The 12543-nt window shown below is 30.3% G+C and overlaps 1 protein-coding gene across 1 annotated transcript in view; it reads right to left on the minus strand.

The window, feature by feature from the left end:
• The window catches only part of LOC129952439 (uncharacterized), a 369098-nt gene that overhangs the window by 291767 nt on the left and 64788 nt on the right, over positions 1 to 12543 (minus strand). Inside the window, 2 exon segments of the mRNA XM_056065014.1 lie at positions 73 to 264; positions 3502 to 4887. Coding sequence (XP_055920989.1) covers positions 73 to 264; positions 3502 to 4417 — 1108 coding nt within the window. The 5' untranslated portion in view covers positions 4418 to 4887.

Raw genomic sequence — 12543 nt, forward strand, 5'->3', positions numbered from 1 at the left:
AAACACATAGTATACAAAAACAAATGATATTGGAAATTAAAAAAAAATAAGAAAACATTTATAATAACTCACCTGTTTTTATCAATTTAAAGGTAACATTATTTTGGGATTTAAAAGCCTCAGTCATATTAGGATGTCCGTAATCCTTTAGCACCCCATTATAGGAAGCCATACTGGCCTGGGGGCTAAGGGAACCACCACGTGGTCCCCTCCACCCAAAGAAGCTACGTCCTTTTTGCCCACCTGAAGATTTTCCCAAGAAACCTATTGAACATATTTTGTGCGTTCATTGTTGGTCGAATCGAAGAAAAGAAAACAAGAAAAAAATACATCAATATTATTCAATGATTAAAATTATATCAATCAAAATCAAACTCTTAAAACCAAACTTGAAAAAAAAAATATAAATAAATCAAACCAAAAAAAAAAAATAAAACAAAAATAAAAAATAAAAAAATTGTTTGCAATAATTGGAAAAAAAAATATTTTTAAAATTGTGATATTTAATTTGTATTTTGTAGGATTAAGTTCTTTTTATGTGCTTGTTTTTCATTTTTCATATTAGTTATGAGAACTGAAAGAAAAAAACACACATTTTGTTGCTACGATTGGGTGAAATTTTCAAATTGGACTGAACAATTATTATCAAGGATTATTGTGTTGGCAATAACAATAACATACCATTACTTGCAAGCAATTGTGCCCAGGGTATAATAGAACCTTTGCTTTTGAAATTCAAACAAAGAGTAAAATATTATTTGAAATAAAAGAAAAAGGGATTTCAACACAAAAATGAAAACAAAATATTTTTCCAAATAAATATTTACACTTTCAGCACAATAAGGTTTTCTCTGCTTTTGTTTTTTTTCCAGCTAAAATAATTGGTTTTGTCCTTACTCATTCTTATACAACTCTTTTCTCAGTATTTAAAAACAAATAACTTAAGTATGAAAATGTTTTACTTCATAGACACTTAGTTAAGGTTTCTTACGGTAGTGGGAAATCATAATTATGTAGGCATTTAGATGAATTCTTTAAGCCATTCAATTCTGAACCATTTTTCTAGCCAGTTGTTATTCAAAGATATTTATTTGAAAAACATTTCAAACGAATGAGTTCTAATAAATTTATCAAGTGAATTTCAGGATATTTTAAAGTGAGATATTCAACTAAAATAATCATATTTCAGAACTGAACTTGAATTCATGCAGACTTAAGGATAGTTTTATCTAAAGCATACAATTTAAGCTTAAAGCTGCCTTTATATGAGTTAGTTCCTAACACTTAATAATAAGTTTTTTGTAGAACATTTTGGTGTCTGAGATTTGGTTCTTCGGTAGAAAGTATTTTCTAATGGAAATGTCAACGTATAAATACGTTACGTTAAGCCAAAGCTCAACTTTGTGGGAATTTTTTCGAGGCCAAGCCATTTATGAATATAATTTTTTTAAGTTTCGTGAAGGTTTTTGATATCCTTAGCTCGAATCTGACTTAAAACTCAATCAGACAAGTCAAGTTTTTGAGATATAACAGTGTACAATTTGGACATCATTTGTTGTTAGTTTTCTAAGTGACGTTTCAAGAAACGCTCGTGTAATTTAGTTACAATTTCAAAAAGCTAAGTTAGACGTTGAATTTGGAAGTCAAAGATTTGTGCTTTGCTAAATCATCATAAAACTTGTTGAACTATATTACAATTTTTACTTTTGCATTTGTGAATATATATTATATTTAAAATAAATCTAAACAACTTGAGGAATTATAAAGCTAAATTCACATTCAGGCCAACTAAGTACTTTGGAAAAGGAAAATGCTTAATTTTAAACAGTTTTACATGGATTTAAGGCTGCACGGTTTTTAAAATTTAAGAAAGGGAAACCATATAAGATATAAGATATAAAAGTGAACAACTTGACGAAAAAAATAACCTGCGTTGATAAATGACTTATCAATATTATTTCCTGGTATTTTAAAAACAAAATTAAAAAACAAGAATTTTATTTGTAATAATTAAATATTCACAGTGTTATGTTATATGATCAATTGGTTCGGAAACTTCCGTTGGATGTGTTTAAATATCGATTGAATATCGTATTGATTCACCGTACTGTTTTTGGAGTTGCCAAATAAAAATTTTAATCCGTTAGTTCTTGTAGTTTTCTTACCCTGAAAGGAAAGTATTTTTCTTCCATTATCTTTAAATATCGTTATTACCAAGTTCTTACGTTTTCCAACACTTAATTTTTCTAAAACTCTCTCCAGTCCTAACAAATATGTAAGCATTTTAATAAATACAAAACTTTCGAAGATTTTCTAATTTGTTGATTTTATCCAAATACAAGACAATTTTATGATAGAAAATAGGCTGGAAATTTAAAAGCTTTTGGAGAATAAAAGAAAGATTTGTAAATGTATGTACTTCCAAGTAGTAGAATTTGTCATCAGAAGCCTGCGAGTGATAGATACATAATATTCTGATTTGTATTTCTTCCGTATTCTTTATTTTTTGAACAACATATTCATCTATCGTCTTGAGGGGAAAGTTTGAAAGAACTTATTCCCTTATTGTTGACCCAAGTGTTTCACAGATATTAAGTATTTCTTCAAAAGTCATACATAAATAAATAAATCGTAGATGAAACTTCTATGAATGCAGACAAAATCGAATGTCATTTTTATAATAAACAAATTGATGCAAAAAGTGGTAAAAAATTTGGACTCCACTAGAATTTATCTGAGCCAGCTACATCGGCAACTTCTCCGAAATAATTTTTAAACGAAAACGGCAAACATTTATCTTTATATTATACCTTAATTCTTGGACATAACACCCTTTATAATATTTAACTGAAAATATGCTTCAGGTATCAGGGTTTGATACCTAAGCGAGTTTTGCTAAAACGCAAAATTTTAAATGTAACCAATCAACGAGGATGGGAAAAAGTGATTTAGTTAAGCGGATCTTTGTTTTACGTAATTTGAAAAGAATACTATTTCCTTTTTGTGGGTGCCCTGAAACTATGTATTCGTCTTTTATCTATAATCTTTTTGTATATGAACTTATTTAAGGACCTAAAATGATGAAATTAAATGAGTTTATTTCAACCAAACGAATAATGTTTTCTGAAACAAAAGAAAAAAATATAACACAAATACTCTTATCAGAAAAATGCAAAAATACCATTCGCATGTTTTGAATTGATTTAAAAAACACTTTAAATGCACTTCAAGCCGCACAAACCATTCAAACCAAACCAAAAACTGCTTGCTTATATTGTTGTTAAGGAAAAACTATATATTCCACGCGAAATAAGTTGTAACAATTTTTAAAAAAATATTACAATTTTACTCCGCTTTCAGTTAATTATATAAATTTTTTTTTTTTGTTTTAAATGTTTTTGTTAAGTTGATAACCAAGCTCATATTTTTTTTTTATGAAAAAGCTGAAAAAAAAATTCCAAACTAAGTTTTGTAAAGTAATCTTTTGGGGGCACCTGTCACCTTTCTGGGGCACACCAGTCGTCTTTTTCTCACTATCATAGTCGGCGCTTTTAGACCGTGAACTCAGGGGCTCTTTGGAACGTCCAAAACCACCCGAAGAACCACCAGCCTTTGGCGATCCCATTGAATCAAATCCACCACTAGCTCCTTCAAAGCTCGCCGAAGGGGAAAGGGAATCAACCGTAAGATTGGTAGATGATGCCGGTTTAGGGTGCAGCTTATAAACTGGTTCACCGGACTCAAAGAAAGCATCGAAGTTTCTCTGGCTAAGGTTTTCGCGGGTGAAAGTGGGATTTTCGACGTGTAAATGGAGATCTTCACGCAATCTCGCCGACTCGTTTATTTCACGCTGCTGTCGACCTAAACGACCCAGGGAAATGTTGAGTTTCGGACGGAGTTTGCTTTTTGTCTGTGAGGACTTAGGCTTTGAAGACGGTGTTGTCGGACGACTGGCCGACAAATCAGGACTGGGGGGCTCCAAATAAATACTGGGGCTGCGTTCGCGGGAAATTCCATAGTCATCAAGGTATGGTTCATCGACGGGGGTTTCGGGGGGATCGCTTAGGCCATATGGTTCAACGGCTGAGCTGGAGTCATTTGGTTGGTATCGACTGGATGAGGGACGGGTTCGCGATGACTCATCGTGTGCAGAGGTGTGCATGAGTGGCTGCTGTTTCGTGCTTCGCGGCGACGGTGGGGGTTTGTGCAGCGGCACAGAATTCGCTTGCTTCGAAGAAGATAACGTCTGCTGCTGTTTTTGTTGTTGTGGGGGAATATCGTTGGGGGACAAGGTTCTGCCGTAGTTTAATACAAGAGGATCGTGGAGGCAGTCCAAGGTTGGTCGCGGTTTAATTCTTGGCAATGCTGGACCGTATGTCATTAAAATAAGTTCATCAGCTGGAAATATTACATACATTCCTGGCCTCCATGTGACATGGCGACTTTTGACTGCAGCCTTGTTTTGTTCTTATTGAAAGAGTACTTATGTCAATTTCAGTTTTTAATATTATATTTAATTAAATATGTAGTACGTATATGGAGTTTGTAGATCGTAGCTTAAAAACAACAACATTCATATATTCAAAATGTCTTTTTGTTTTTTGTTTGTTTTTGCGCTTACATGAACTAAGTTTGAATTAATTTACTAGAAACGTAAATAAATTAAACGTAAAATTTAAATAAAACTTATTTTTATGTAAGAGCGTTTTTTGTTTTGTTTGTTGATTAAAATAAACGTTTGTAAATAATTTAAATTAAATTAATTTAACTTAATATTTTGTCTTTTTTTATGAGTTCTTACACGTACTTTATTGTAAAATATCACAATCTTGATAGATCTCCGTTTGTGTTCTGAGGGTCAGAAATATACTGACATCATGTTGAAATCTGAAAAAAAACAATAAAATTATTTATTATTATTTACGTACGAAGTTCACTTTAAAAAATCTATTGCAATTAAAGGACTGTTCAAATAAATTGAAGTATTGTAAAATTAACTCTTAAAAGGAAGAGCTATATTTTGCACTACAATATCTTAACGAATGTTAAAATTCTCTAAACGATGGTGAATATTTAACGGTCACAGTTTGCAAAACGAAATCACTTTTGGGTGGCCGTCGTGAATCACTTTCTGGTAGTTATATGAAACTGGTAGAAAAAAAAGTTATTTTTGAAAAAGGAAGTGCTGGGAAGAATCAAAACGCTTTGCGAAATTATACTGTATTTCATAAAATGTTCAATATTTAAATTTGCGTACTATTTTTTGTAGAATTTATTTTACAGAATATCGAAAAATATATTTTCTGTGCAATAAAATAAGTTTGAAGCCAATATTTTTAATTTTTCAAAAGCTATTTAAGTCGAAAGTAATTTTTTACCAAATTTTCGTATTGTTTTTTTTTAGGTTTTTATTTTTTTTGTAAAAAAAAACTATCAATTCTATTTTTTTCACAATTTAATTGAATGTTGAAAACAATATGTTTTGAAAGATTAAAGTAGTTTAAGGCCAAAGTTTTGAAAAGGTATTTAAATCGAAATTCAATTGTTACCAACTTTCATACATTTCTTTTTAAAATTTTATTTTTTGTAAAAAAAAAACTGTCACTTAATGTTGAAAACAAATAAGTTAAAATTAGTTTGAATTAATAATCTCAAATTTGTGAAAGGATATTCACGTCAAAAAACAACTTTTAGCAATTTTTGCTTTTTTTTTTTAATTTTCAATTTTTTGTGTCAATTGGGTTTTGTTCAAAATTTTACTGAATGTTGACAACACTATTTTTTAAGATAAAAGTAGTTTAAAGCCAATATCTCACAGTTTTAAAAAGATATTTGTGTCGAAAGTCAATTTTTACCGACTTTTATTAATTTTTTTTTTTTTTATTTTATTTTTTTGTAAGAAAAACTGTCAGTTCGATTTTTCTCAAAATTTTATCACATGATAAAAACATCATTCTTCGTTGCATAAAGTATAGGTTTGGAGATGAAATCATATTTTATTCGTAAAATTTTCGAGGTGACAAATTCTTTTTTCAGATTTATAAAAAAAACGTTAATAGGATTTGTTTCCAAAAATGTATTTGTTTTTATCACGTTAAAATATAAAATTGAATTCATGTCTCTAGCGTCATTGATTCAAGAGATATTTTGGGTCAACTAACATTTTCCTTTTTTTCTTAAATTACTAAATAAAACCACAAACTCATTTTTTGAAGCCCTTTCTACATCTTTCTGTGCTATTATCTGTAAAACTAAATTAATTGGTAGCCCATATGTGTACTGATGCTTAATATATGGACGACGAAGAAAGCTTCCCGAGCGTAAGGACCTTCCAATACTTGCACACAACTCTCTATAAATCTTTGATTTAAATTCTAGCTTGAAGCTTGAAACATATTGAACCCATTACAAAAACTTCCTTGGGAAATTAAATATACAGTTTATTGGAATTATTGATAACATTTTTTTTTGAAAGTTTAAGCCTGGATATTATACCCAGTTATGGTAATGGCATACCTTCTTTTGTAAAGTGACAAAATAATCCTTCATTGCTATTAATATGATAATTATTAGTGAAATAACCGTTATATATTTTGTTTTTCTTATGGACATAGAACATTTCGCTCAACAATTAGCCAATATATTTTTCTATTTAAATGTTTTTCCACTGTTTTGTTTTGACATTATATTTGCATACTTTAGTTGGCCATGGAGTTTAAAATTACTGTACAGTTAACAACAACATCGCATAATCACTTTGTTAAACCAGCTTCAAAATGTGTCTAAACAAATTTTCAACAGATGTTTCTTTTTTTGTTTGGGTTAGCACAAACAAAAATTCCAAGGAAAAAAAGGTACATTTTATACATATTTTCAACTCAATTAACTAAGGATAAACAAACATGAACATTTTGGACACGTGGTACATATAGTATATTTTGCTGGTGCTTATGGTTTACACATTTTTAGAGTAAATGGCAATGACACGGGTCACAGGTTCAATGTGACTTTCACAAAATGTACCCAGAACTTTTTTTTAACAAGGGTTATGAAATTTCAAATTAAGTTATACAAAAGATTTCAGATCAAATGGATTTATGTATTTATCTTCGAAAGCTTTAACTTTTGTTTTCCTAAGAAGCAAACTTTTTATTATATTTTCCTGGAAAACAAATCATCTGGAAAATATATACACGTACATATCCTTAAAATAATATTCTAAAAAATAAATAAAAACCAATGTCATGATATCGAACATCGAAATGCACTTAAGCCCTTTTTTTATCGTCAAAGTACAGTGAACAATCATTTTACAAAATAATTACCGCTATGAGCATTAAAAAGAATTTTATGACAGCACCTGTGATATATGTATTGAAGACATGTTGGTGTTTGACTAATAAAAGCTAAATGGCTCTCTTTTTAGACAGTGATGGATTGACAGAAAAAGAGTGAATCTATCATGTGTGGTGATGTGTCACGGTGAAATAAGGGCGCCATGCATGTGACTGATGTATTATATATATTTGTTTCCATTAATTTCTTACTTCACTTCATAATTGAAATGGATGGCATAGAAGTTTTGTTTTAAAAGATGAGACTTTTCAAATTACTGTCAACTTAGCAACACTAGTGAGTGCTAGTGTACTAATGCACTTTATTAACGTTTTAAGAATTCACAGTAGTCCAATATCGAAGACTGAATTCAAAATTGATCTCAACATACACAACGTTTATTCAATCAACAAAAGAAAACTTTTGATACATTGAATTGAGATATTTATTTCAATAATTAATAATCCACCACTGCTTGTACCTATATGTAGCCCATACCCAACATGCCATGACGATATTTATGTATATTTCTCCTTTAGAATGTAAGTTAATTATCGTGTTGTGCTTTGCCCCGCACGGCACATCGAATCACACCAATCCATGTCACTTATAAATGACAAAAGAGATTATGTTGCATTGAGTAATTATTTTATATTATGCCAAACACATCTACATCAGCTTTTAAGAAGATTATGACACTAAAGTGTCGCCATTAAAAATAAATTAAGACAACTTTAGCGTGTTGAGTATTAAAAAAAGAAAAACAAATGCCGATAAAAATGAAAAACAATAAGTCAAGCAAAAAAGTTTTAAACGTTATTTTTGTCATAATCAAATTTTACTGAAGTTTCAGAGATTCGAAATTGTATGTTCCAATTAGGTTTAGTATAGGTTTTTCTTTATAACTTTGATTTTACGAAGAATAAATGAGTTAATCGCTTTCGGAAGTAAAGCAAATACAGAGTCTTTCACAACCGATATTTGAAAACTTCTTATCGTTAAGAACCGCAAATCTGCATCAATACAATGCAAATAAAAACCAAACAGGAGTTGTGAACAATTATTTTTGTACTGATGTAATATTATATGTCAGCTGTTTTATTTTTAATTGAACAGATTTCGAAAAGTATTTGAAGTTATGAAATTGATCGAATAATAGAACCCTAAAAATTATTTCACTCGTTTTTCAAATTAGATTTCAATTTCATTTTACTCGATTTTGGGAACATAGCTGATGAGCTACCCTATCATAGGCCGGTCACATATAACAAACATTTTTACAACTTTCATCGGAGAAAATGACTAGTGCAACCTATTTTTTGATTAAATTAAGAAAAGTGTGCTATTAATTAATTTTATTTAAAAGAGTATAAAAAAGAAGTTAGAAATAAAAAAAAAATTAAAGGACGGTCGTTACCTCCATCTTGTCACAGTATGGAACACCATACCATATTAAATCATGAACTCTTATGTTGTTGAAAGCGGCATGAAAGTATATATGCACATGTTTGCATGTATGTACTTTTAGACATAATTTTAATATAAATAATTAATATATTTCAAATATAAATATAAATAAGTGATATATTTCAAATATATTTCAAAATTATGTCATAAAGACATTCACTTATTGATAATTAAATATTTATTTTGTTTTAATTTACTTTACAGGAAACTAATTACTTAATGTTTTCCTCATTTCTACCATAAACTAATGGAGTCAATAAAACGTTTCTAAGATAATTGCTGTCGCTATATCCATAAACTCAAAATATTTAATATTTTATTTTAAATAATATCGTGAAATAAACTCAAACACACAGCATTTTTCTATTTGCTTATAATTTTGACGGAATATAATATTTGAATAAAAACTTAATATTGTTATCTATTGAGTGCTAAAAAAACATGAGCTCAAAGTTTCATCATCATAACCAAAATATCATTGAAATTCAAGTAATTTTTGTTCGAATTTTACTATAAATTCATAATAAGGACCCACCTATAGTATAACAATAATATATAATTTAAAACCGTAATGTTTATGTTAGCAGAATAAACAAAAACTTGTTCTAAATGATAACTATTTACTGCCAATCTTTTGTTTCCAAACCAGCAGCTAATTAACCTCAACTTTTTATTCAAAAAGAAAAATTCAAATAAAAAATCATGTATTCATTACTCACAAAAACCAGAAAGGTACCTGACGTTGAACCCTACACACCTATTCATGTTTCAAAGCGGTTCTCGCTGCTGTATTCATGAGTGTTTTGTCCTTTACTTGGGGTAGGTGTTAGAAAAAATTGTATTCAAAACTTAGTACACAAGTTGTTTCACTTGTGTTTTGAGTTGAAAACGAATTCGTTCTCTGGGTTTTTGTTTGTCGATGGTTAAAAAATCTATTCAGCCATCCTGTCATAAAGGATTAAACAAAATAAAATAGTTTTACATTGTATTGCGTTAGGTATTCATTGCCTTCTTTGTATAACGTTTCCATGACTTCTCGTGTGACAAACAAAACATATGTAAATATGTAGCAGCTTTTGAAAGTTTTACAATTATACCAACTTGTTGGTGTTGTTTTCTTACTTTAATTTCCCTAGAGGGGTTAAAAAAAATTAACTTACAAACCCACATATCTAACGGGTCATAGGAGCGTTGAGCCTCAACAATGTTATGGAAAGTTGTTTATTAAAAAAAATACTGCAATGCTACCTTTTCATTAAAATAAAAACTTTGTTGAAAGGTAGTTCATGCTAATTTAGTTTTATTTTTAATAATAAAAAAAGAATGTATGTGACACGTTTTGCATTTGCACAAAATTTATGTAAAATTCATAACATTGTTGAAACATTAAAGATAAGCAAAATAAACTGCAATGGCTTAGATGACCTTTAAACAGAAAGACGACGATACCTATCTATAACTTGACTTAGATACCTGTCTGTAACGCGTCATTAGAAATAGGAATGTTTGCAAATGTTGAGCTATGGTTACTACTTTTGAGCTTAACTATATTTCAACATTTTTGGTGCAACTCATATTTAATGTGGACAATATTTTTTCATTGGATTTGAAGATAAATTTAGTATTGGTATAAAATTGCATTTGACTACAAACCTAATACAAATAAAAATGAGGGTACATACATAGATGAGTCTCTGGTACCAAGATTTTATACCAATGATTGCCATTGGTATGAATAAATAATAACAAATAAAGGTGTCTTTTTAAACAAATCCATCTGCTTATATCTTTAAACTTTCAAATACCTATTAAATTTAAGTTTATTTCTGTTGACCGTATGGTTTCATAATTATCTGAATTATAGTGAAACACTTAAAATCAAAAAGTTATTAGACGTCATGGTAGCTAGTACGCGTTTTCCTTACGTCTATAACTACAAAGGAACTTTCCAGATATATCTACCGTCAGCAAGATTGACCATATATCAACGCTAGACACGCTTCCAGCATCATGGATGTCCGAACCTTCGGAGGAGCTAAAATCGACTCAGACCACTACCTCGTCAAAGCCAAGGTAACGTTTCAGGTTTCCAGACCAAGGCAAAACGGGGAGATACTGGGAGAAGATACAATAAAGAAAACGGCTACAATTGCAAGAGATCACCAAATACTTCTCCGATCAAGTCACAAGTAACCACTTTTGATGTTCTCTGCTGCCAACACAATGAAGACAAAACAAAGTACCTACATGCTGTCATCAAAAAAAAAGGACCTACAACACTGACGTTCTGGTCAAAATGTCACCATCGACAGACGTAACTTTGAGTTAAGGACTTTGTCTACACAGAAAACAATACCAGCGCTAAGATCAAACGAATAGTTACTATTGCTAACCACTGTTTCCTTGGGATAAGAAAGCAATTAAGTAGCAAAGCCCTATCTCGAGCGACCAAAGTGTCGTTACATTAGACCCTCATTATCCCCGTCCTGCTATACGGTGCAGAAACATGGAACATGACAAAAGCAGTTGAAAGCACCTTGAGTTGTTTCGAAAGAAAAGTTCTTCGCCTGATCGCGTGAGTGAAGGAGAAGATGGAACGACGAGCTCTACGACCTGTACAGCGACGTATAGACTTAGCCAGAAGGATAAAAGTCCAACTACTGAGATGACTGGGGTCACGTAGAGTCCTCAAATCCCCCACAGGTTTCAACAACTTGGAGTTCGCAACTGGAGACATCTAGCTAGGGACCGAGCTAAATGGAAAAGTTTGTTAATTGAGGCCCTAGTTCACACATGCTGTAGCGCCACCTTTTTAAACAAATCGCAGGTGGCATAAGAAGTGGGCATTATTTTATTATCCTTCTTTGCTTCCATTTCTGCAGAAGGAGTGGGATTCTAGCTTCCTCTAACGCATTCTAATATACCATAAGTGCATAAGTAAGCACTTTTTTGATGATTGCAGACTACAATATGATTTGAGGTCTCCAGGTCTTCACTGGGGAATGCTTTGGAGTACTGGAATAGGCTTAAGTAAAAAAAATAAAGAAAACTAAACCCTAAACTAAAGCTAAAAAGAGGCTGGGATGCGACCCACACTGATAACTTCCCATCCTGTCTGTCGATTTGTCTTGCTTAAAAGTTTGTCTATATGTATTTTTACCACATTTGCGCTCTATTTTTTGTAGATTTTATTTTTTATGAAAAAAACGGACTCTTGGATTTTTATATAAAAATTACTGAATATTGAAAACATTATTTTCTGTGAAATAAGATAAGTTTGATGCAAATATATTTAATTTTTGAAAAGCTATTTGAGCCGAAAGTAAATTTTTACCAAGTTTTAGTAGGTATTGTTTTTTTTTAAATTTTATTTTTTGTAAAAAAAACTGTCAATTCGAATTTTTTAAAAATTTTACCAAATGTTAAAAACAATATTTCTTATAAGATAAAATTAGTTTTAAGCCAATATTTAAAATTTTTGAAGAGATATTTGAGTCGAAAATCAATGTTTACCAACTTTCATACATTTTTTCCAGGTTTTTATTTTTTGTAAAAAAACTGTCAATTCGATTTTTCTCAAAATTTGTCCTAATGTTGAAAACAATATTTCTTATAAGAAAAAATTAGTAAGAATCTATTATCTCAAAGTTTTGAAAAGATATTTGAGTCGAAAATCAATTTTTACCAACTTTTATACATTTTTTTTTAGGTTTTTATTTTTTGTAATAAAAACTGTCAATT

The sequence above is a fragment of the Eupeodes corollae genome, chromosome 3, assembly GCF_945859685.1.
Source record: "Eupeodes corollae chromosome 3, idEupCoro1.1, whole genome shotgun sequence".
NCBI classification, from domain to species: domain Eukaryota; kingdom Metazoa; phylum Arthropoda; class Insecta; order Diptera; family Syrphidae; genus Eupeodes; species Eupeodes corollae.